Genomic DNA, 25,553 nt, shown 5'->3' on the forward strand with positions numbered 1-25,553 from the left:
TGCTGCTTCTACTTGTCGTGTCTGAAATATCCTAGTAACTGATCAGTCTGTCTTTGCATTTACCTGATGTATTGAATGATAACGGCTTCATATTCTTTTTTTAACTGGTGAAATTTAAATCAAGTATATTGGGATTCTACAGCTAAACAAATTCTAAAACCAGCACGAGGATGGACAAAATTTAATGAGCTTTTAAACTACCATTGTCTTTTGTAATTGGCAGTTCTAGCAGTAGATTCTAAATTCCCCATGTACCTAGGATATGTAATGCAGAACTTGTAGCAATATGTTCATGTAGCTTTTTCTAGGCAAACATGACAAAACCTCCAAGACTTGTACAGATTAAAATTAATTCCTTGCAAGATCAGTGCCTGAAGGCCTCATTAATTTTAACACCACTTATAATTGATTCTGGGAAGTAACAGCTGTTACTTATATTTCATAATCTTCAATTTAAGAAAACAGTATATACATGAAGTCTGCCCACTTTCAGGACACATTACTAAAAATGAATAAAATCTAAAATGGCATTTTCTCTTAATGGTTGGTAGGTTGTTAGACTATGGTATAGCTAGTCTGATTTATGAAGAAATCATTTCATGTTCTTGATCTATTAGCCGAGATTAGTTATTTTGCTCTGTTGTGGGAGGCATTTGGTCAAGAAATTAGAATAATTCAGTTTGCTATTGTGCTCAAAACCCTAATGAACTTTAGATTTTCATTCTCTTGCATCTTGCCTCAAGTATTCTCATAAAAATATTAAAATATTGTGTGGGGTTTTATGTCTTCCCAGTGTCTACTTAAAAATAAATATTGAACTTTACTACATTTTTAAATAGAAAGACTTTGCCTCCATCGTCTTTCCTCTAATGCTAAACACTTTTCATGTTCAATCTGGTAGAGCACAATCGACTCAATGCTTCGCCTCTCAGCCTCTGGCTGCTGTCTCCCCCTTTCCTGCTTTCTGAAGTTCTTTATATATTTCAATGTAGGTGAAATATTTTAAAAACATTTTAATAGAGTAAAGTGAGAAGTGAATTTTTTGAGTAATACTTGCGATATATAATCTATTCATGTTACAGACCTGAGAAAATAGGATCCTATTTTAATAGATTTCCAGAACTGAGCATGTGTGCTTAGCTAAAGTTATTAATGGGCGTCCTGCAAAAGAGTAGAGTTATGATATCTCTACTTATTTCTAATGTAACTACTGTGATACATTCAGTGAGCCAGAGAGGTTTATTTTTAAATATTTTTAAATTTCTCCTCTTTAACATCCAAAATATAAGCAATATAAATTCTGTCTTTGCTAGATGACTGCTGGAACAGAGATTTGTCTTGTTCTGCTACTTTGAGGGTAAAGAATCTTAGGTCTTTTAGTATCAAGCCTAACTCAAGCATTCTACCAAACACTTCAATATTTTCTTGGATTTAGTTGACACTTTTTCATGGATAAGATTTATTATCTATTTATAATTATGTACAAATCTGCTTTATGGTAGCCCCATCTTTTTCTGTCTTCTACAAGCCAGATGTCAACATTATAGCTTAAGTCTTGAAGAGTTTCAATATAGGAATTACAAATGAAAGAACTTATTTTTTCTTAAATACTTTTCTTATTAAGCCAGTAGAAGCCATCAGTAGATGACTAGCATGTATTTATCTATGGGGCAAAGTAGGGATGCTTCCTAGAAATATCCAGAGCCACACCTGTGAGACACTTTTCATCTACGAAAAAATACATATTCTCTTTCCAGAGCATAGTTAATGCTGTTTGGAAGCCTTTCTTTTTCCTTAGAAGACTGCTGGGCAATTTTTTTTTCCTTGCATAGGATATTCCATATGAATTCAGCTGATCTGTTTTCCAGTACAATATGAAATGTCATGGATTTATTTACGAAAGCACGTTTACTACTACTAATAAAAAAACCAACAAGTTGGCATTTCAAAGGACTTTTACATTATCAAAGTAAATATGTTGAAGCAACCATTCCTAAATTCCATTTCTTTGGGACAACAACCGTGCTGAACAGCCTCTGAAGTTCTGCTAGTAATTTAAAAAAAAAATTTAAGTAAATTCAGATGTGTCGCTGTCAGGTCAAATTAAAATCATTTATTCAAAGTAATTATAAATCTAAAATTTGGTTTGTGTTTCAGAAACCCTTGAAGAGTTTTGTATGATGCTAAATGCTTTCCACATGCAGTAATGGAAGTATTGATTTGATGTACAGGCTAACTGAAGTGAGTTCCAGTGCCTATGTGGTCACATTTTACAAAGATCTGTCCACATATTTACTGTTGCTCTGTATCACCACTTTCAGGTGATGTCAAGTTAAGCTGGTGTATGGAAAGGAATTACAATATGTGGGCTCAGGCGAAATATATGTATACTGCTGAGTAGAGCCACTAACATTTCTATAAAACCTCAAAAGGTACAGGTTAGTGCCTTTATCAAGAATGCTACAGTTAAAAGATTAACTTAAATTGGAGTGAAGGTTTGGTTGTGTTTTTTGTGAAGCTACAAGTGCTTTGATTTCATAGTATGTAAAGAGGAGTGGGGGTGGGTTACAGATCTAAGCATGAACTTTCTATGTTTCTGTTAAAATTAAGTTTAACCGTAAATATTTAAAAATCAGGGTCATTTACTTTAGTTTTTCATGACAAATTATTTAATTTTGTAGCATAAGAAAAATATTATCTGAAATGCTTTAATCTTCTATATTTATTTGCCTCATTAAACAACTTAAGGAAATCAATATTTCATTTTGACTACACCTATTTATAAACGCAGAAGTCAGATTTGAATGTTAACTGACTTTGATTTAATTCTGTTTACTTTAAGGTAAATTTGTATTTTAGCAAGCAAAGTCCTGACTCAGCTTTGGTGTCTGCTTTTTCACAAAGACTGTGTGCAGGTCAATCTCTATTCATTCACTTCATTATTTTAAAGACATTACTGTTTAATGTACAGGGGTTTTTATAGTTTCCTTGAAATTGTTTTTAGTCTAGTCTGACAAGAGAATAGGAAAGTTCATAATTACAATTGTCAACTTAATCAACAGTTAGGAAATGAATGTTATCATGCAGTCTAAATACTTAATCAAATATACAGTATTTTCTTCCAAAGAATCTCAACAGAAGATAAATGATGCTTGTTTACTCATTATATAGGTTTGCAACACTCTTTGAAACTATAACCATGCAATAGGAGATTTTAGTGGAACATGCTGTTAGATCATGTTATTGCTTTCCTTGCAGTTGTTCTAAAAGTAGACAGTTTTGTTCTTTGAACTGCTAGTATTTTTCCTACGAGAACTTAATGGGGTGCCGCAGCACTTTTCCCATCTTTTACTACTCAGTGATTCAGTAATAAAGCATTGAGGTGCTTGTGTCAAAAGTCGCTTATTGCATTTAATGTCCTATCACATGATTGTGTCCCTTGGGGAGAGGAAATTTTGTTACAACAGTATTAATAATGTGGCTGAGTTAACCTTCTGATTAGATGAGAGTAATGCACAATTTGCCCTCAAACTGTTGTGACCCTTAGGTAAAGTTCTACAATAAAGTATAACTTAACACCTTTGTATCGAGGAACTGAATTAATGTTTCTGCTTGTTAATCTCTAGCACGTATTATTTCAAACTTGTTTCTTTGAAACTCATGAAGAAACTGGGACAGAGGCTTCTGCAGTCTATTGGGTACTGGTGATTTTTAGAGATTCGGCTCAAAAAAAACACATTAAGAAGGAGGAAATGAAATACAAAAGAAAATGTTGAATTAACTTTTTTGTAAGATGATGGGAAAGTACTGAGAACAGCTGAAATCATGCATATACTTCACAATATTCTGTTTTCTATACATGCAATTTTACTTGCCTCAGAAGCAAGTAAGATCAATTGAGGGGGAAGTGCACAATTACAGATGAGAAGAGGAGGCTCACTGGCAATCTGTGCTAACATGTGGTCTATATTATGGAAAAATTTGATGAAATCTCAACTAGAATGTGGTCCGGGTCTTGATTTACATTCCCTTCCTTTCCAGAAACAATTTCTAATGTAGAAAGGTCAAGTTCTGCCCTCAGGTGTCTCTGCGCAGTGCCCATGAGACTCAAGAGAAACATGCTTAAAATCTGAGGCAACAAATGGATAATACAAGGTATTCTTAAGCCATAGTAGCTACTTGTCCAAAGTCCCTACAGTTACCATAATTTAATCCCAGTAATTTGTAAAACATTTTAAGATTCCTCAAATATAAAAGGAATACTATTGTAACTGAGTTTAATCCTACCAAAAGCCAGTTTTCCCTTGCAAAATCCCGCCTCTTTTTTTTTTTTTTTTTTTATTAGGGGTAGTAATGGGAGGATGAAGGCTGATATTTAAAGTGTACATGGAAACAGTGAACCAATATTAGTCACTCTAATAAGTAACAGTGTGCTAATGGTATAATCTTTTCTAGGCTTATGCTAGACATTGGGGAAAGGAGAATTCTGTGGATAAATCTAAAGGAGAATGATGATTGTTATGGAGTTATTTTCATTAATTTTTTATTATTTTAATATCACTTGGCAAATATATTTTGCCTTTCTGTTTCAGTTGGCTTTTAGCCTGTTTACTTTAAGGGGAAACTGGAAACATCTAAGAGCCAATCGTACTTTTAAGATGGATTTGTGAATTTATTTTCTCATATGTGTTTTTTTTAAAGCATCTTCTAAAAATATTTCTTTTCAAATGTCTCTCATTACAGAGGAAAAAAAATATTTGTATTACTACCGAAAGAAAATTATGGAGGCCTTAGTCTGTTTGTACACTCCCTTTGAAACAAAAGGCACGTGCTCATTTTGAGATTTCAGGTTATGTAGATCTACAAAAGTTTACATCACACCTTTTACATGACTTACCAACAAGCTTGCATGGTCTTTTGTCACTGATACAAAGTGCAGTGCATGGAGCATTTAAACCAGGAGACTTTGCATATTGTAAAGTCTTAATCTTTCTAAACAAACACTGTTGATAAGAAATTATATATTTCAGTGGAGACAGAGCCTTGCTGGGAAGATTAACGTTTCCTTTTGCTTTACTTAGTTCCTTACAGTGTTAGTCCAAAGCTTGACATGTCTCCATTCCAAAGCAGCCAAGGATTCTTAAGTGGTGGTATCATCAGTGAGGGAAGATAAAGATCCACTGAACTAATGTGCTGAGGCTAGTAACAATGTGGCAGAAGTTAAAATTTAAACAGTTTTCATTCTTCTTTGTTTGATTTTCACACTGCAAACTAAATTATTTCCTTATCTGATTGAAAAAGTTATGCATGGTAGTGGTGTCTGCTTTATTTTTTGCATCTTGAAAGAACATTAAATGCTAAATCTTTCTACATTAAAGGAAGCTAATTATATATATATCTTGAAATTGATCTATTATGTGTTCAGATCTTTATAGCTGAATTCAGCTGGAAGAGTGTACTACAGGGGCTGCAAAATTAGCGTCTAAGGTGTAGTGGTTACCGGCAAGACAAAGAAGCGGAAAAGTAAATGGAGGCTTGTCTTAAATCTCCTATTCCTTTTGAAAATTTCAGTCAAGATGTTCTTATCTATTTTTACCATTTAGTTTCTATCATGTGGTAAAAACACCGGTGATACAAGTAGGCATATAGTTGATTTAGTATTCTTATCTTCTAGGGCAAGTAATAGAAAGGGCTCAACAAAAGAAGGACCTTTGTAAATCTAATATTTCTCCATCTGTGTAATAATTCTCCCTGATGTACACCGTAATTTGGTCTATTTTTAAATGACAAATAACCAAAGTCAGAAGGTATTTCTTGACATTGCCTCACAGGCTTTTAATGAGTTTCCTTGTCTATTAAGAGGAAGACTGATTTTCCATCTATAGATTGACACTGTTGAGATAACAACTATAATACTTTGAAATACGTTTATTGTTGGTCACTGTGAATGATTTATCAGAGTAATCTGAGTATAGTCTATGTAAAAAGTAAACAACTGGTTACATTTCTATAAATGTGGACAATACTCTTACTATATGCTAGCAAAAATCAGTTTGATAAACAATTACGTGTAGGGTTGGCTTCTTGAGGACAAGAGAGATAATCTGTGATCCTTTTACAATCTTTTACAAATCTTAATATTTGAAGTCTTGCCTGTTCTTTTAAAGATGGTATCAAGTTCATAAAACTAATGCTGGTCTGTGAGTTTCTGTCTGAGTGGTAAGCTTTGTAAAATTACCTTTCAGTGAAGTCCTTGGCACTTAGAGACAAAGCCCTGAGGAGTGGTATTTTTCAGTGTTTGTTATTCAAATCCAGTTGAGTTCAGGCACTGTGTTTCCTTAGTGACCAGTAGTATGTGGGAATGCTTTTTCAAAACACAAATACTATTCTGGAGTAGGAGCAAAGCATTTAGATGACAAATTTAGGAAAAAAAAAATCTAGTCTCATACTTACTATCAAATCTCATATGGTATCCCTTGGTAGGCTTGACTTTTCAGCATGGGGAGCTTGCTTTGCAGTTCTTTACACTATAATCCCCTTAATCACAACAAGAACGAAACATACTTATAGTAGTAACTATTTCGTAGGTATGGCTTAGCCTTATATTATAAAAACTGTAAAGGTGATTTGACTCCACTGGGAGGAAAAGGCTTTGCTACCAAGTACAATGTTAGAAGTAGTGTTATACAGTATATAGCAAAGTATGTGATAGTTCTAATAAGGAGTTTTTAATAAACTCTTGTACCTTTGAAGTTTACAGATTCCCCCGAAGACTCAGAATTCAGCATTTTCTTTTGTATAGAAATTAGGTGACACAGCACAGGCAGAGTTTATAAAAAGCAGCAGATGCCTGATCAAGTTAATACGTTTAATAATTCTTATAGATATTTTTAACTCCAGCTTCTCTGAATAAATAAATAAATGAAAGCAATGTACAACAACCTGCCTGCTGGTGTGCATGTTTATTTGTGTGACAGACTGCATACTGTGTAGACTAGGTTGTTCTTTGAGAGATGACTATTCAAAAATACTTGCAATGCTTTTTAGTATTTTATTCTTTAAGCTAACCTAAAACCGAAGAGCAGTAGTTTGTCTCACCTTCCTTGCTTAAGCAGTTTTTCTTACCCTTGTTTCCTTTCTTTTTGAAAATTGTAGTATAAAAAGAAATGTGAAGTAAAGCGTATGTGTTATAACAATGTCTTTCTTCAAGGACCGAACAGAGCTAAAACAATCTTAAAATGGAGGTGTATTTATAAGCTTAATTTTGCAGTGGCTTTTCTAAGTCCATTCAAGTAATTAACATTAATATACATTTGAGATCTGTGATCTCAGTTAGTATGTGCAAATTTCAGTGGGATGAACAATAAGTTTAATATTGATGTATCAGCAGAATTAGTAGAATTCTTCCATTGACATGTCATGTGGTACTTTGGAATTAGTTATGTTACATCTTTGTCTAATATTATTCAGAAAATACATTAGTAGTTACTTACTCATACCCACATTATGCAAAAAAGTATCCAAGAACCTTTAATCTTTATGAAATTTTTTTGCCAACATTTGTTACTAAGAATTTCTAAATCAGATTCATCAGGGCTGGACACTGCTCCATGCTAGCTCACACAGTGAAGCAATTAAAACACTCAGGTTGTAAGCCTAACAGATTTCCACGAAAACTGACAGATTTATTTTTTTTTAGTGTATTATTGTTGCCAGACACTAGTATAATTCATGTACTTTTACCTTCAAACGTGAAACAAAAGAGCAGAGAGCTTTAAGTTTTCTTTATGGTAGTAAGAGTACTGTAATGCGTGTCAAGAAAAGAGCGAGCTGTCTGAAGTAAGATTTGGTAACTTGATTTCTCTGGTTCACATTACGCTGTGAAAAGAAGCTGTTCACCTCCCACTCTAAATCATTTTCCTTTTACCAGCTGCAGAAGATCAGAATAAAATGGACCCATCCCTTTTCTCAGTCCCTGGTGGTGATGGGGATCCAGCATTTGTTTTTCATTCAAACCACATGTTGAATAAGTGAAAAAGAGGAAATACATGCTGGTCATAGGTCAGGTGCAACACAGAGTTTATACAGATTTATTTTCTTTGTAGCATCTGCTATCCTGCATTTAAAGCTGTTGAATGTTGCTCTGCTTCCAGTTATTTTGAGGCAGGTTTTCTTAAATAGCGACATTTCGCATTTTGGCATATCCAGACATTCAGCCTTCAGAGCTGTAGAAACAGCCTGATTCTGCAGATGATAACTCTGCAGCAGACTAGCTCTTCAGAATTTAAACTCCTTTATGATCTCATAGGGTGGAAGCTGACCCTCTTTGTTTCTGGCCTCAAATAAAGAAAACTAAGCCAAAAAAGAACCTGGAAAAATATTAGGGTGATAATGCGGAGCTGCAGTTAAGAACTTCTCTGCTTATTGCTACTTGGGCATGTAGGAGAGAAGGAGGAGGAAGGAGCACAAATATATGGCAATCTACACATGGAAATGTAATTTTTAAACAGGTATAGAATTGTTTACATTGGAAAAGATCTTTTAAGATCAAGCCCCACCATTAATGTAGCACTGCCAAGTCTACCACTAAACCATGTCCCTAAGCACTACGTCTACACATCTTTTAAATACCTCTAGGGATGGTGACTCAACCACCTCTCTGGGCAGCCTGTTCCAATGCTTGACAACCCTTTCAGTGAAGAAATTTTTCCTAATATCCAAACCTCCCCTTGGTGCAACTTGAGGCCATTTCTTCTTGTCCTAACACTTGTTACTTGAGAGGAGAGACCAACACCCACCTCGCTACAGCCTCCTTTTAGGTAGTTGTAGAGAGCAATAAGGTCTCCCCTGAGCTTCCTTTTATCCAGGCTAAACAAACCCAGTTCCCTCAGCTGCTTCTCATAAGATTTGTGCTCTAGACCCTTCACCAGCTTCATTGCCATTCTCAGGACACGCTCCAGCACCTCAATGTCCTTCTTGTAGTGAGGGGCCCAAAACTGGACACAGGATTCGAGGTTCAGCCTCACCAGTGCTGAGCACAGGGGCACGATCACCTCCCTGCTCCTGCTGGCCGCACTTCCTGATACAAGCCAGGATGCTGTTGGCCTTCTTGGCCCCCTGGGCACACTGCTGGCTCATGTTCAGGTGGCTGTCAACCAACACCCCCAGGTCCTTCTCTGCCACGCAGCTCTCCAGCCGCTCTTCCCCAAGCCTGTAGCGTTGTGTGGGGTTGTCGTGACTGAAGTGCAGGACCTGACACTTGGCCTTGTTAAACCCCATACAGCTGGCCTCAGCCCATCGATCCAGCCTGTCCAGATCCTTCTGTTGACTCTTCCTGCCCTCAAGCTGATCACGGGCTAAATGTTTTAATTTTCTTGTAATAAGTTACATGTACATTTAATTTATATTCCATTAGAAGTACTGCAGTGCTCATTGCTTATGATTCAGGGAGAATCAGGAAAAGTGACTGTATATATCAGTATCAGCTTTATTTGTTGTCTTTATAACTCAACCACTTCTGGTAGTGTTTTTATAGCTCTGACTAAATTATGAATGATGGCCTGTTGGTTATGAATTTGAAGGCAATAATTTCAAGTTGTCTTAAACATGCCAGCCAGCCAGCCAAGACTAAATATGCATTTACAGCAGCTATTTTGCAGATTTATAGCTAATACTTTTTTCTATATTTTTTTCATCACTACAGTTTAAGCTCAGTTTTCTCCAACTTGCCAGTATTATAAAATATATTAGGATTAGAATTAATAGCTTGCTATATAATAAATTAAATTTTACAATATTCAAGTTGCAGAAAAGGGGGAACCCAAGTGGGTGGTGGGTGGGAGGGAGAAAAATTCTTCACACCTAAGAGTAATTAAGCACTGGAAGAGCTTGCCAGCAGAGCTGTGGAGTCTCCATTATTAAAGGTTTTTAAAACTTTACTGGACAGGGCCTTGAGCAACTTGATCTAACTTTGAAGTTAGCCCTGCTTTGAGCCGGAGGTTGAACTAGACGACCTTTGGAGTGCTCTTGCAATCTAAATTTTTCTAAATCTAAACCATCAAAAATAAGTCTGAGCTGGACAAAGGATTGGACGTACTAAAAGGGGAAAAAGCCCTCATGTCCTTTCTGTTCTTCAGTTATAAAGGTGTCTTTTTAAAATACAGAGGGAATGCAGTGGGAACTGTGAGACTGAATATCAAATGTCACACTAGAGATTTGAGTACCCAGGTTTTGCACAAATATTTTAACAGATAATTTATATGAACAGTGAGGAATTTTTGAATCTGATTTTTGTAATTAGAATAATTTCAGCTTTTTTTAGCTTGATGATCATTTCTTTAGTCTCATTTAATATGACAGTGCATGATTTTTTTGTGGCTTTCTTTTTTTTTTTTTCCAATTTCTTTTAGGAATAGGAGGCCTGCAAGATTTTGTGCTAAAGTCTGCAACACTGTCTACGTCCCCAGCTTGTCCACCATTTACGCCTCTCAACTTTGAAGCTACACCAATTGTGCGGGTAGCTGTTGAACCAAAACATCCAAGTAAGTTTGAAGGAGAATGGGGATGGTAATGCAAATTCAGTGTGGTAGCAATGCAGCGTCCCACCCTTAGTGATTTTGCTAGTTTATAATCTATCCACTGAATCAGAGAATGACCAAGTATAAAATAAATATATAAAATATATTTATAAATATATTAAAAATATATTAAATATATTAAATAAAATAAATATGCCTGGAGGGCCATACTTTATTTTTCTTGTCAATTCTTCTAGTTGGCTAGCTCATGTCTCAGTAGGTGAGGAAATACAGAAGACCTTGTTGTGCCCTTTATGGTCAGACTTAGCTATTCCGCAAGTAAGATACTACATGATACTAAAGATTCAGTATTTCTTTATTTTGAAGGTAAATATATCTTTGGGGTTTTCACTTCTCCTGTAACTCTTTTATGATATGTCATTAAGTTTGTGGTACAGATTTGCAGTACTGCTTCTAATGGGTCATATTTTTTTTGCCCCCAACCAGAGAGTAGTACACCTCTGGCTATATTTGAATTTCAGCCCCATTTCCATTTGTTGTTGTAGTGTTAGTAGAACCAAAATAACTGGCTTTCTGTTCAGTTACACGAAAGTACTCTAACACTAAGATTACATGTTTTTTAGGAAGTGATTGGACAGCTTGGTAGCTATTTGTCCCACGTGTCAGAATAACAGATAATTATATATTGTACGTCCTGCATTTGTTAAAGCAGTTTTGAAAGTATTGGTAATTACTGCTTCTACTGAGTGTAGTATGAAGTTGAAAATGTTAAAGGAATGTCATTCTAGAATTACTGACCGATTTTTCGTAAGATTTTTTTCCTTAAGGAAGTGAAGTTGTATCATTCTTACACCATTGCTTAATTTCTCCTCCCTGTTAACTTCTGAATCTATGGTTTGAACTAAATATATTAGAAGGACAGAAGCCTCAAAGGTAGCTACACTTGCAAAAGTTTTCTGAAAATCAGCTGCTGCTTGCAATAACAGGGAGACAAGCAAAATTTGGCCACTGTAGGCTCAGCTTGAAAGCAGTCAATTGTCCAGTGAGCTGCATACAGTCTTGAGGTGGCCCTAGCACATTGTCTCACATGAGTGCCCTAGATTTCCACAGCAAACCTACCTCAAAACTGCATTTGCCTGTTTGGAGAAATTACTAAAATAACTAAAAATTACTTCCCTATGTATATTTTACAAAATTACTGTGTGCCCTCACATTCACGTCAAAATCTTCGCATATGTTTACGTTAAGCTCTAAAAGAAAAAAAAATATGCATCCCTCTCAGTGGGCTTAAATGCAGAAGACAAGGTTGAAAGTCTTTGTTCAACTGTGTTGGTCATGTGAACTAACACTGTGTTTTTTCCACTTTTCATTGACTTTTATGTCTGGTTTTCAAGGATACTTTTCTATTATACTCGAACAAGTTTAGCATTAAGGACACAATATCATATTTCTTTTAATAATCTCCAAGTGAATGACAAGTTTAACATCGCTCTTTCTTCTGAATATGAACGTGCATTCCTAGAAAGCCTGTGGGTATTCTTTACCCCATATATAAAACAAGCAAAAGGGATCATAATGAATTTTTAAAATTATATTAATTACGAAAGGCTGCTGACATGAGGTGTTTATGCATAGCTTTGATGTAATCTAGCCAAATTTGACTCAGCTCTGGTTGTTCATACTCCATTAACTTGAAGGCAACTTTTTTTAACACCCGCAATTTAGAGACAGCTGTGTTTTGTTTCACTGAAAAGCTCTCACATTCCTGATTTTTCTCCTTTTCAGGTTGTAATATCATTAAAACTTTTCGGTGGCTTCCAGCTACTTTAAATCCTGGCTGTGCTTCGTTCACTTTTATGCCTTCTAAGTAATACATATGGAATGATCTTGCTTTTGTTTTAGTAAAGTTACCATTTTATTATTTATGTCTTTGGAGCATTTTAGGCAATAGTAATTTACAGGTTGCTGCACTTAGCTGTCAAAGATTTCAAAGTAGTAAATTATTTACTGAAAGATTACTTTAAATACTTGTAATAAATAAGAGAGGTTGTATCTCTTGATAATTTGTGAAAATGAGGAGTGAAATCCTGAAATTTTTGATTGCTTCATATTGATAACATTCAGGTTTTTTTATTGGTAGTGAGTTGTTTATGAGCTGTATCTGTAGTTAATTGTATATAGGAAGCAAGATAACATAGTCATAGTCAGTAGCTAGCTTGGGATACTAAGCCTGTTGTAAAATGATGTAAAACAAAAATGTGCCATCCATTCAAATGTGTACCTTTGTTATGATGGTATAATGTGAATTTTATTATCAGTACATAAATTCTGGGTGACAAATTATGAGTGTAGCTTAAGTTTTCAGTTGCTGCTTTTAAACTGTACAACTTTTTGTGACTCATAAGCAGAAAATTGCCCACAGGAAGACCTCAGAACTGAGATGAAAGTTTTTGAGTATTCCTAAAATACGTATTTGTGTTTAGACTTCCATAGGAATGAGTGTTGCTATTTTTCACTTTAAGGATATCCTACTTCAAGTATTCCTTCTTCAGTATTACTTTGTTAATAATACCTTGTTTTGCCAGGTGATATGCCTCAGCTGGTCAGAGGAATGAAGCTTTTAAACCAAGCTGATCCGTGTGTCCAAGTTTTAATCCAGGAGACAGGAGAGCATGTGCTAGTGACAGCTGGAGAAGTTCATCTTCAGCGTTGCTTGGATGACCTGAAAGAAAGGTTAGAGGGGCAAGGAGGAAGAAATATTTTTAATTCAATAGTTGTCTGTTGTATTTCTTTGACAGATGCATATCTTTGATTTATAGTCTGGTAAAATAGGAGCTTCATCCACCAACAGTTTTCACCACTGGATCATAAAAATACCTTTTTGTAGCTATAAAATTACCTGCAGTTGGGCAGAAGCCACTAGCTCATCGCTTTTATGCATCTTATACACCTTTTGGGCACTTTCTAGAAATGATAAATTGCAGTAGGTTCAGGGGTCCAATTAAGAGTGTAATGCAGCATTTGTACAAAATAAAAACTATGAGAGGAATCACGTCTGATAAATGAAGTCTCAAAAATTAGAAAGCAACAAGACCAAAATTGGATGTGCACGCTCTATCCTGTTGCTTTGCTCTTGACATTGATTTTTTTTTAAATGTTGATCTGTTCTCTTACTCATGAGCAGTATTTTCTGCAAGCATAAATGTATACATTTAGTATCTTCTAATGTTTATTCAAAGACTAGTTGTCTGAAACAGTCCTTTCCTATAACTTTGTTTAGTAAAAACTTTCTGGTACTTCTGTCCGCATGCATTTACTGTTGTTTTCTTTCTAAACCAAAAAGCAAACCTGATGATAGATGCTTGAACGTCTGTCTTACCGTGCCCATATTCATTCCAGTTAATATCAGACAACAGTCATTTCTTATGGAACTTAGACTGGATCACTTGTAGAATTTGATGTGTGTTTTAATGGTTAACCTTGTTACAACTTAGTGCAACACATTTTTACCACTTTTAAAATCATAGTATTACTTTTTAATACACATCACTTGACTGTTATGTGTTAAGCAGAGCAAAACTGCACCTGTCTTCAGCTGTAGTTTGCTTAGCAAGATGTATAAATGCCTTGATTATTGGCATTGGTCAAAACTGGAAAAAAATTACTAAAACAATAGCTATGTGATGGGGAAGTAGGATTATAGTGAGCAGCCAGTAGCGGTCCCTATATTTAGATTCCTAACCTTTTCTTTTGTAAACATAATTTTGGTTTTTTTCTGAGTTGTCATCTAATTTGGCTTTTGTTAAGAGAACTGTAAACTGTCAAGAGTGACCATTTTGTGTCCCTTACTTGTATTCCTCAAGAAAACATCAGTGTTCCAAGCTACTAAAGCACAGAAACACTCTGTACTTGTAGCATTGTAAGCAGAAACAAGAAACATGGACTAGCAGGGCTCCTGCCATTGACCCAGTTGGATTTGACATATGGTTCACGATGACTTTTTTTCTCACTTGGGTACCAGCTCCCAAAACGAGTTGGGAGCAAGTGTGTTTAATAGCTCATGCTCCTACTAGCCATCTCTGAGGACTTAGCATGTGTTAGCTGCCATCCCTCCCAAACTAGCTTGTGGGACAAGAATTGTCCATTCCTTCTCTCCCCAGTTTGTGGAAGGAAAAGCAAAGAATGGGATCCCTGTCTTCCACCATTCCTTGTGGATTCGTTGTCAGTTCTGATGGTGGTACACTTACTTCAGTTAACTATTAGAACGTGAAGAGGAAAATTTGGTCTGAAATGTTATAGTAGCTATTTGTGTGTTTCTGTACAGATGTTTAGCTTGTTCTAAGTGCACAGAGTTTGGAGTAGCAAATTGTGAGCTAGGGATTGAGACAGAGTATAATACCCTGAAAATGTAGCCCACAAGTTCTTCCCCCAAAATATTGGGAAAGTCTGTTCAAAAAGCTTAAGTCACACTTGAAGTAGTGGGGCAGGATTCTGATCTCAGCATCTGTCATGATTGTATCTATTGGGTTTTGAAGAGTTTATATTTTTGGAGTAATTACCAAAATTGAGGAGGTTCTGCAGAGTTGAAACTACACCGAATAATCTTTGTCAAGATTTTAATTAAACTTTTCTAAAGGCACATATTTAATTCTAGCTCTCCCAGTGTGTTTTTAGAAAATTATGTTCAAGTGATACTTATTGTCAAAGATGTGGAAAGACATGGAAACACATAAAAGATCAGAGTCCTCCATGTTTATCTAAATTATTAAATACGGATGTTCAGTTTAATTTCCCTAACATCTTTAATTTTTTCTTCCTAATTAGCTCCTTTTGAATAGAGTAATAAATTGGACCTTTTAACTTTTGACTTTTAACATTTTATTTTCTGCATTTTACAATAGAATTTTTAGAATTTTCTGTCCAAAGAGCATTGCAAATACTAAGCATGAGGGGATTAAATTACCCTGTTCAGAATGAGAAACAAAGAGAATGTAGGTGGTGGTGGCAGTGTAGGATTTTTTGGGTTTTTTTGTTTGTTTGTTTTTCTTTTTAGTATACTATAAGTGCATGGAAAAACTGCAGAAAAGGTGGATCTACTGGTTTGGGTCCCATGGAAATAAAGCTTGCAGTTACATTTGCTTTTCCTCTGCAGCTTTTTACCACTCTGCCAAAATTTACCCAAACTTCAGAAATTTTGGTTAGTCATTTTGTTGTCATTTCATGAACCTGCTCAGACCACGTGGGTGGTTAAGAAGGAGACACAACTCTGAACTTCGAGTCTGTCAGATAAATGTAATAAATCATGCTTCCTTTTTTCTTGCTATCACTCACATCAATTGATATGCATAAAATGTTTCAGCTGACTTTAAAGCATTGCTTTATGAAACTGTTTTAACAGTGGTTATCAGACCAAAGGACAAAATTATTTCTGTTAACTTAATGCTAACTGCATTACTCGTTGCCTGAGTAAAGCAGTGCTTTGCTTCCATTTCCTGTGTTGTAACCCTTGGCAGGTTTTATTCATGCTTAGTTACAAGAAAAATCCAGACACAACCCTAGCTTGAGTTTTTATTCTTCAAGTTGCACTTTTCTTGGCATTTAGATTAAATAGGTTCTAAAATAATCTAGTTTAGAGCAAATTTTGAGGCAATGAATTGTATGTTATATGAAAGCTTAGTGCAAAGTTTAATAAAAGAGAGTTTTCAAATACCAAGATTACCAATCACAGAGGAAGAGAGATAATGTCGATCATCACTGTTCCAAGACTTGTGAAGCATTTCCAGTAAGTTGCTTTAGAGCTCCTAGGTCCATGTAGACCACAGTGCAAATGACAGAGCCTTTGGTTGTTTCTCAAGGCTCAAATTATGTAGATTAAAACCAGTGAGTAACTTTAAGCTGTGTTTGCTTGGATATAAGTACCTATGATTTCAGGTGGCGGCAGTTGTGGTTGTTTTATTGCAGACAGCTATTCAGCTACTAGCTTTCAGCTGTCAGTACTACTAATTAGAACTGAGGCTTGATGCAGAATAGTGGCTATTCTAAAACTGATTTCAGCAAAATGTTTCAGCTTTAGCATGAGATAGAGCTGAAGAGTGAGTGTTCTGAATGCATTGCATTAGCCTCACAGATGCCCATGCAGTCATGTAAGTAATTCATCCTTTAGGTGATGCATACTAGAACATGAGTTTCATTAATTTTGTTTTTGAATGTAAACTATAGCAGCCTGAAAATCTAACTGCACCTCCTTTACAGGGGTCAGTGACTTATCCTTATCAAAAAATTAACCTATTTGTATAATAGTTCTCTATAAACATTAATTAGCAGGAATGTTGCGTAAGTAAAGGTAAATAACATCTAGACCTTAGAAACCGGTCATTCCAATTTGGTCTTGTTTTCTCCAAGTTTTTAAACACTGAGCGTAATTCAGCTGGCAATATTGAACATTATTTTTATACCTTTATACCCAAATGATAAGCCAAAACCATTGATCCATTGATCCATCCGTTGATCTGGTGCTTGCTTGCTATACCACAGGTTGTAATTGTAGCAGTGAGACGATAATCGGTAGAGGATAATTTTTATAGATGGTATAGCTAGAAAAGGCTGTTACAAGTCTTTGAAGATACAGGATTACCGTTTTAGCAGTGGTAGGAACCTTTAATTTCCAAAAAAGGTGCTTCCTGGGAGATTTTGCAATGAGACTATTGTTTTTCCCCTTCAGATGAGGTGAAAAATACAGGCTATTTCTGAGATCTGATGGAAAGCTTTCAACATTCCAGTATCTTCAGCTGAGTATCCTGAATGTATTTGTACAAGATGCTGACTATGTGCACTTAATAAACATCCATTTCACAGTTCTAAAAAACCAGGGTTTTGCTTGGCAATTTTCAGCTCCTGTGATTACAGTAAACAGATAAAGTACCATACAGAATATTTTGAAGTCATGAAGTTGTACTTGAAGATAAAACATGATCCGTTATGAATGAACATAGAGGTGTTTATTAAATATATGCAAGAGCTAACAAATATGGCACTTCCTAGCTGGGTGGTAAAATAACACATTGGCATACTCAAAGGTGTGAGGCTTATACTTTTAGAGCATTTTAATTACTAGTAATTAATTTCCCTCATCTTGCAAAATACCCTTTAAAGTGTAGTGAAAGTTTTCCTGCAGACTACTCACTTCAAGACAAATAATTAATAGGTATTAACTAATCTGAAAAAAATTGCTCTTGGTTAATAGCAGTGCTGTGAACAATATATTAGTTCCTTAATAATCCCACTTTATTGCTGTTATAAATGCCAATACTACAATATTGTTGAAACTTTTGTCATTCTGTTTTATTGTTGGTCTGCTGTACTTGTTTTTTTCTACATATTTTTATTTCCAACACAGGTTTTCTTCACTATGTTAGGGTATTTCCCAACTTAGTTTACAAGAAAAAAGAATGCCTTTTAGGTTGTCTTTCAACTCTTGACCCAAAATAATTCCTTTTAAAATTGCTAGTACTCTTGCAAAGCAGACTATAAATGAGTTAAACAGGCTAAGCTGCACTGGGTGAGATTTTTTCCTTTCCTTTAGCATGGAAAAAGACCGTAATCTTCACCTACTGTCTCATACCCCATTTTACTTTGTGCAAAGGTTGGATTTACCTTTTCTTAATTAGTCCAAAAAAAAGATTCATCCACAGCATTAAAAATTTGTTTGTTTTCTTCCCTTAGAAAATGTTATTATCTTTGACAATCTTCCAATATAAACTCTTCTAACAAACTGAAAAGTGTTTAATGACCTGAAATAACAGGGTTTTCTGGTATAGAATTGATGATTTAGTTTTTGTCTGTAGTTAATGGTCAATTTATCTTAATTTTCTCCCATAGTTTCTTTTTGTTTATGTTCTAATATTGTATAAAGCTGCACTTGCAAAAGTAACTTTATAAAAAAAAAAACCTACTTAATTTTCATTGAAGCAACTATACAATATAAAGCTACTTGGGATATATGTGGGAGAGGGATTGTGTTTTCTTTATAGGAGAGAAAAGGCTGCTACTAATGACAGGTCTATACATGGAAAAAATTATCTGGCATAATTCTGTAATGAATGTGTCCTTATCTGGTGATACTCAGGAGTAGCTATTTCACTTGAAATTTGTTCCCTTTCTGAAGCCACCTTAAAGGCATTCCAGTGTAGGCAGTCATTGACTTCTGCCTTCAGAGCAGTGCCTTGTATAGTTACATTGTTAAAAGATCACAATTATGAATCATCTTCCACTAGCTAATTATAATATGAAGTCACCAGGGGCTTTTTTTCCCTACATTATTCCTCCTTCTGCTTCTGTACTGCAGTCCTAGTTTCATGCACATGGGCAGCACAGTATTGTGCACAGATTTGAATCTGGTGTGCTAGGAGTGCAGAGAAAATGCTCGTAGCTGCAGAGTACTTGATCTGAACCCCCAAGGTTACAGAACCGTGGCTCTGCACTGCTTTACAAAAGCCTGTTCAGCTTACCCAGTGCTTCATCTTTTCAGAGCATCTCACTGTAAGAACAGCTGTACTGGTTCAAACAGGGTGTCTGTCTTGCTCAGTAATGTATCTCCAGCAGCGTGGCCTAGAGCAGATGTCTGGAGAAGAGTAAAAACAAAGAAGCTGTAATGCTTTCCTGGGCCTTAATCGTTTTCAGTTCAGGGACAGTTCAGGGCCTGTTGTGGTTTGGTTGTCAGTTAATCCTGATCCGCCTTCTCCATGCCCTTAGTGATTTTGTAGACCTCTATTGTATCCTTGAAACATCTGACGGCTACTTCTACTTTCATACCTTTGATCTCCCTTATTCTCATTTTCTTCTAGTTCTCTTGTATCTCATTTTGAGGGTAGAGAACAACAGCATGTAGTTTCCAAGATGTGGGTAAAGTAACTTACACAGAAGCACAGCAATGATTTTTATTTTCTTCAGTTCCTTTCCAAATGTTTCCGTAGACATAAGAAGGAATGTTTCTTTCTTGAAGTACACAACACTTTTAAGAGTTCGAGTTTGAAGTGCATTATCTACTAATCTGTGTTGCAATCAGACTTACTTATGAACATCTGTTCCATGTTAAAGGCCATTGCCCTACCTTCCCCCATCGTTCCCTCCCCCCAGTTTAAAAGTCTTTTTAAAATTTTAAACTTATTTTTAAACTTTATTTTATAGGTTTGCAAAGGTACAGATTAGTGTATCAGCACCTATTATACCATTCCGAGAGACAATAACAAGACCTCCAAAAGTTGATATGGTAAATGAAGAAATAGGTAAACAGCAGAAAGTTGCTGTCATACACCAAACAAAAGAGGACCAAAATAAAATTCCTGAAGGAATTCAGGTCGACTCAGATGGGCTTGTTACAATATCTACTCCAAATAAACAAGCTACTCTCAGTGTGAGAGCAGTGCCACTTCCTGAGGAGGTGACTCGACTTCTTGAAGAAAACAGTGACTTAATTAGAACTATGGAGCAGCTCAATACATCTCTGAATGAAGATAAAAAAACCCATGAGATAAATCATAAGACTCTTGATATGATCAAAGAATTCAAACAAAAGTTGGAGCAAAATCTACAGGGAAGAAAGTGGAGAAATGCTGTTGACCAGATCTGGTCATTTGGACCACGGAAGTGTGGGCCTAATATTTTGTTATATAATTTTGAGGGCTACAAAAGGTCTGTGTGGCAGTGCCTTGGGAACGCTGTGAAAGAAGTAAGTAAATACAGAGACTTTGACAACAGCATAGTAAGTGGATTTCAGCTGGCTACGCTTTCAGGTCCCATGTGTGAAGAACCCCTCATGGGTGTTTGTTTTACAGTGGAAAAGTGGGAAATGAATAAAGTTGGAGAGATGCTGTCAACTAGTAGTCAAGATTCAGGGGAATGTGAACATAAACAAAATGAAGATACTACTCTAACAAGCAGTTGCAGTGATGAAGCTTGCAGTGTGAATGAACAGCAGGAGAGCAATCAAAGTTTTCCAAAATCACCTGAGAAAATTAGTAAACACAAGGGAGAAGCTTTACTTGCAGATTGTTATGGGCCCTTCTCTGGACAGCTGATTGCCACCATGAAGGAAGCTTGTCGTTATGCTTTGCAAGCAAAACCACAGAGGCTTATGGCGGCAATGTACACGTGTGAAATCATGGCTACTGCAGAAGTTTTAGGTAAGACAGGCAAAATAAACCTTTGTCAAGAATTTGCTTTATGAGTTCTAAGGTGAGGTTTTGTAAATTAGACTGAATCAGAAAGTGTAACTTGATTAAAAGTTTTGTCAGAAGTTTTTTGTAGTTCTCCAATAGATTTGTAAAATTACTTTCTGATGCCTGTATTTATACTATTCTGAATGAAAATGTAGTATTCTTCTTGCTTAACTGAAACATATGCATAAATAGCAATGCGACACTTTTTTGGAAGTGCAAGATACAAATTGTTGCCTTTTTATGAAACGTTTGTAATATCAGTCTCAGTAAACATGAATACCAATATCGTGCCTCATAATTAAGCATTAGTTCTATGAAGAGATAAGGAAACCTATCTTGTTTGTACAATGAGTGCAGAATCTTAGTTAATGCTATTTCAAGATGTTTTAATATAATAATCAATATAGAATTAAAATCAGGAAAAAGAGAGAATCTCAAATTATTGTTACAGTCCAGTTGGTAGATTTTTTTTTTTGCCAGTAGCATCTGTATCCTTCTGCTGTGCAAGTTGCTCACTTTGCAAACCTAGTGCATCCCAAATTTGTGCCACTTATATTACCTTACCATTTACACCTACTTGAAGTTGTTTTTATGTCCTACTTACAACTCACCTCATAACCTACCCTAACATTTGTTCTTGGAGTTTTCCATGGGAGTTGCTGGCACACTGAATCTGATCCACTGTACCAAGATATTCTGTAAAACTAACTTCCATTGCATGTACGCTATCAGGAAATTTACTTTGACTATACTACTCATGACAGAAATTACAGTATATCCCACATACAATCATTAAAGAGTTGGCTATTTGATGTTAAAATCTCGGCTGTTGTGCACACAAGCATAATGACAGCAGTTATACAAAACAAATTGGTCTGAAGAGCAAAATTTACAATTGTATATAGTGAAAAGGAATGCCTTTGCATGAGCATGTGTTTTGTACAGCTGCATGATCCTGTTCTTCTCTGGAGGTACTCTTCAGTAGGCCTAGTAAAAGGTGTCCTGCGGTGAGCTTATTAGCACATTACCTTAAACTACAACTTACTATGACATAGAACTTCTGCATTTTTAAACTATCTTTAATTATTTTTTTAACATGCAAGAATGCCTAGCAAAATTAGACTTCGTAGCATTATGCATTACTGTTCCAGGAGCACGTTAGCACAATGCTTCTGAATCTCTACATCAAACTATACACACGGTATCAATTTTCAAACCACAAAAACACTGTATAAATTTCTAGTTTTGAAAATGCCCGCTACCAGAAAAGCGTGAATGTTTATAGTGATGTAATTAACATGCATTGGCTCATCAGTTGTGCCATAAAACCAAATGGAAATATGGCTTTCTAATGCATATGTATTTTATTTTTTTTAATGAGTGTAATTTAGGACCTAGACGTGCAAGCAAATCAGTCCAGTCTAATGAATGTGAGTTGTGTGGTAGTAACCATGGACATGCACTTAGTTAATTACAAATTCACGGGTATAATTTTTATTATGGAAGTTTAAGCTAACAAAATTTATCCTCATTAGGAAAATTGAAGGATATGCATGCTATCCAGTAATACTTGGCAGTTGACATGTGATAAACAACTGGCTTCTGTAACTTGGTCTTCCATATATTGACACCCAGTTGAGTTTAATAGATCTTCGTATTATCTGATTGTTTCTAAGATGTTAGCTTCTGAGGAAGCTAGTTGTTTTATGTTAGTTGTCTTAGTGTATAAAGCTTTTTTCCATCAGACTTTCCTGACAATGAAAATAAACTGAACTGGAGCTGAGGAGAGGAGCAAGGAGAGGGGAATGCAGGAATGTGTCGCAAGGTTATACATGTCCAGTGTAACAGGCTTTGGGGTTAGGCTTGGGTCCTGCATACACTCGATGTTTCCCAGTAGGTTGTAGTTTGAGCATCTCATTCCAACAGTTAGTTTGCTAGAAGTTCTGTTTTTACACATTCCTGCTTTATGGAAGTTCTATATAAACTCCCAAAAGCTGAAGACTGTTCTAACTAGTATCACATGTTTAATTATTGTTAGCTTGTGCCTGGTGATATTCCTACCTTTTGAGCAGTTCTTCCCTTTTGTGTTCTGGAGACTGAAAGCTAGACTGTCTTTATTTTGCTGATGTCAGGGAAACTTAGTTGGGAAGGGACTTTACCAAACTCTGTTGTAGCTTTTTTTTTTAGATTTTGATAGCAATTCTAAAGTCTTTATTTTTTAAAAAATAAAGTTACTAAAATTTTAGATCACAGCATTTTAGGGGGCAATTCACAGCAATTCATAGTATTGTCTCTGGCTCAGTTGTGTAAGTGAAAACATGCAGAATCCAAAACAGAAGAGCAGCTTCTCCTTCCCTGTTTGTTGAGTTTATGGTGATCCCTAGGCTCTTGCAAATGGTGATCCTGCTGTCCTTCTGCAGTATTTCTTTCCAGTATGAAGCTGCATTTTTTTTTTTTTTTTTTGTGTACAGGGACTACCGAAATTGTTCGGCATTTTCACTTGATGTACTGAAGTATCCTTCAGTAATGGGACAAACAGGACTTAAATATTAATACATCTTTAAAGTCAGCCTATTACGCACAGATTTATTCTGTATGTTGCAGCACCTTGCAGCTGTTTTTGAAGTAGTATCATATTTTCAAAATAACTGTTTTAACTATTTTGAATAGGAAGATCTTATAGTATTTCTTGGTGATTGATGCTGCTAAATCCATTCAGCTAATTCATGTAGAGGTAGAACCCGCATTTCTTCAGTATACTGCAGCCTGCCCATAGAGGTAAATCTGAGGACCTAATGTAACTTCTTTGTGCTAGCATTAGCTGAGACAATACTCCAGACTGCTTGGATGAAACACATGTAACTAGAAACCATTTAGTAAGCTGTAAACTGTCTTTTGGCTTTTATGTTTTTGAAGAATAATCTTCAGTGAATTATGGCCGTAAAATATATGCATCTAAAGTGCTTTATGATAAACATTACCTTACTTATTAATATGTGTGCAAAGTTTTCTAAGTCCTACTTAAAACAATTAGTAATTATAACATTAATAACCTATAAAGTGGTTTTGAACTTGCCTGAACAAATGGCTTTAATATACACTGTGGTACATACACAGTGTATGTACAGTGACCATGATAAGATGCTCTTTTGCCATGTGTATGTTTAAGCTTGCATTTTAAAGCAGTTACTGAATTGTGAGCTGTGCTGAGATATGACTGTTTCATATCTGAGAGTTTTCTGGACTCACTGAAATGTCTATAGAGATGAAATCACTTAATTATGTTAACAAAAGCTATACATGCGTGGCAAACTCAGTGACACCTTCAGACACCTTAATCTTTTTGTGACTATAAATATAGAATTTTAAGTATTTCCTCAGTTTCCTCTTGAGCAATAAGACTATTGTGCATAGTAAAAGTGAAGTTCAGTCAGAGGAACAGTGGCGAGGTCCTGGTAAGGCACAGACAGATAAAATTATCAGTGATGGTAGAAAGAACACTTCAACCCACATTTCATTAGAGAACTATCAACTCTGAAATGATTGGTGCTGAGCTGATGCTTCATTACCTGTATCTGACAAGAAAATTTAACCATACTAGCTGTGTGCTTGTGCTAAATTTCCTGAATGAGGACCAGATCCTGAATTTAAAAAATAAAGGCAAATAAACCCACTCTAACCTTTCCTCTGGTGTCCCACAAAAGTCTACATGCGTATCAATGTACACGGCTGTAGTCTTTTATTTCTGTCAAGTCAGAATAGGTGACATGTGTTATGAAGTAATGTAGATTTCTAACTATTTCCAGTAAGTCAGTTTTGCCCAGATGTTTGAGGTATCAGTACACATTCATGTTTTTTCAGTGCAATATCATCTAAAATATTTGAACGTCTTAGAAATTGATACAAACTTGTTCGTCTCTACAAGGTACTTTTAAAGGTAATTTGAACAGCTAATACTAACTATTCACATTTGTAAATGAAGACATTTCTAAAACATTTTTAGTGCATAGGTTTTCTTGTGTTTTTATTACCTTGATCACCACAAAAGTATTTGCTAGTTATTGTCTGTAGAATACTTAGCCCATAAGTTTGCAAAAGCATTTAAAAAAATTAACTTAATGCCTACTGTAAAGCCAAACATGGGTGTTTTCACAGCTGCTTTCATGATACATAGGCTGTATTTCAATGGATTGAATATTAATTTGGGAGAGAAAAATAGAAATTATCCATGACTAACTTATGCCTGAATTAAAAAGCTAATTGAACACATCAAACGTAATAAATAAGTGGTATTTCAGATGAACAAGTTTTCTGTTATTACAATAGCACTGCAGTATCTGGGAGAAGTACCACATAGGGATATGGTGATCCAAACAAACATCTAAAGGTAGCTAAGATATTATTCCTGAAACAAGTAACATTTCTTAGTAATGTTTCTCAAATATTTGGTTGTAAGAAATAGCGCCAGTTAAGCACATAATCTGGCAGACTGCCTTTTAAAAACTAGATCCATACAGTAGAAATAATTCATTAGATGTTACTACCAGTAACTCTATTATTAACATATTAACATTAAATTAATATATTAACAAGTGTTCTAATATTAGAACAGATGGTTCTGCACATTGTACTGGCAGAATATGTTGTTTGTTTGAATTTAATGGGTCCACTTAATTGATACACTTACAGGGTAGAATTTTAAGCAAAGAAATTATGTCTTTTACTTAATGCTGAAGTTTCCTAAATATTTATTTATGTATTTCTCTTCATGGCACAGAATATAAATATATTGGTAAGC

General features: G+C 35.4%; 1 protein-coding gene across 1 annotated transcript in view; it reads left to right on the forward strand.

Moving 5' to 3' along the window:
* EFL1 (elongation factor like GTPase 1) overlaps nt 1-25,553 on the forward strand; it is an 83,008-nt gene that overhangs the window by 43,661 nt on the left and 13,794 nt on the right. The window contains exons 16-18 of the mRNA XM_075100510.1: nt 10,410-10,541; nt 13,124-13,271; nt 19,725-20,719. Of these exons, the coding sequence (XP_074956611.1) occupies nt 10,410-10,541; nt 13,124-13,271; nt 19,725-20,719 (1,275 nt within the window). The remainder of the gene's footprint in view (nt 1-10,409; nt 10,542-13,123; nt 13,272-19,724; nt 20,720-25,553) is intronic.

This window comes from Phalacrocorax aristotelis, chromosome 7 (assembly GCF_949628215.1).
Source record: "Phalacrocorax aristotelis chromosome 7, bGulAri2.1, whole genome shotgun sequence".
Lineage (NCBI taxonomy): Eukaryota > Metazoa > Chordata > Aves > Suliformes > Phalacrocoracidae > Phalacrocorax > Phalacrocorax aristotelis.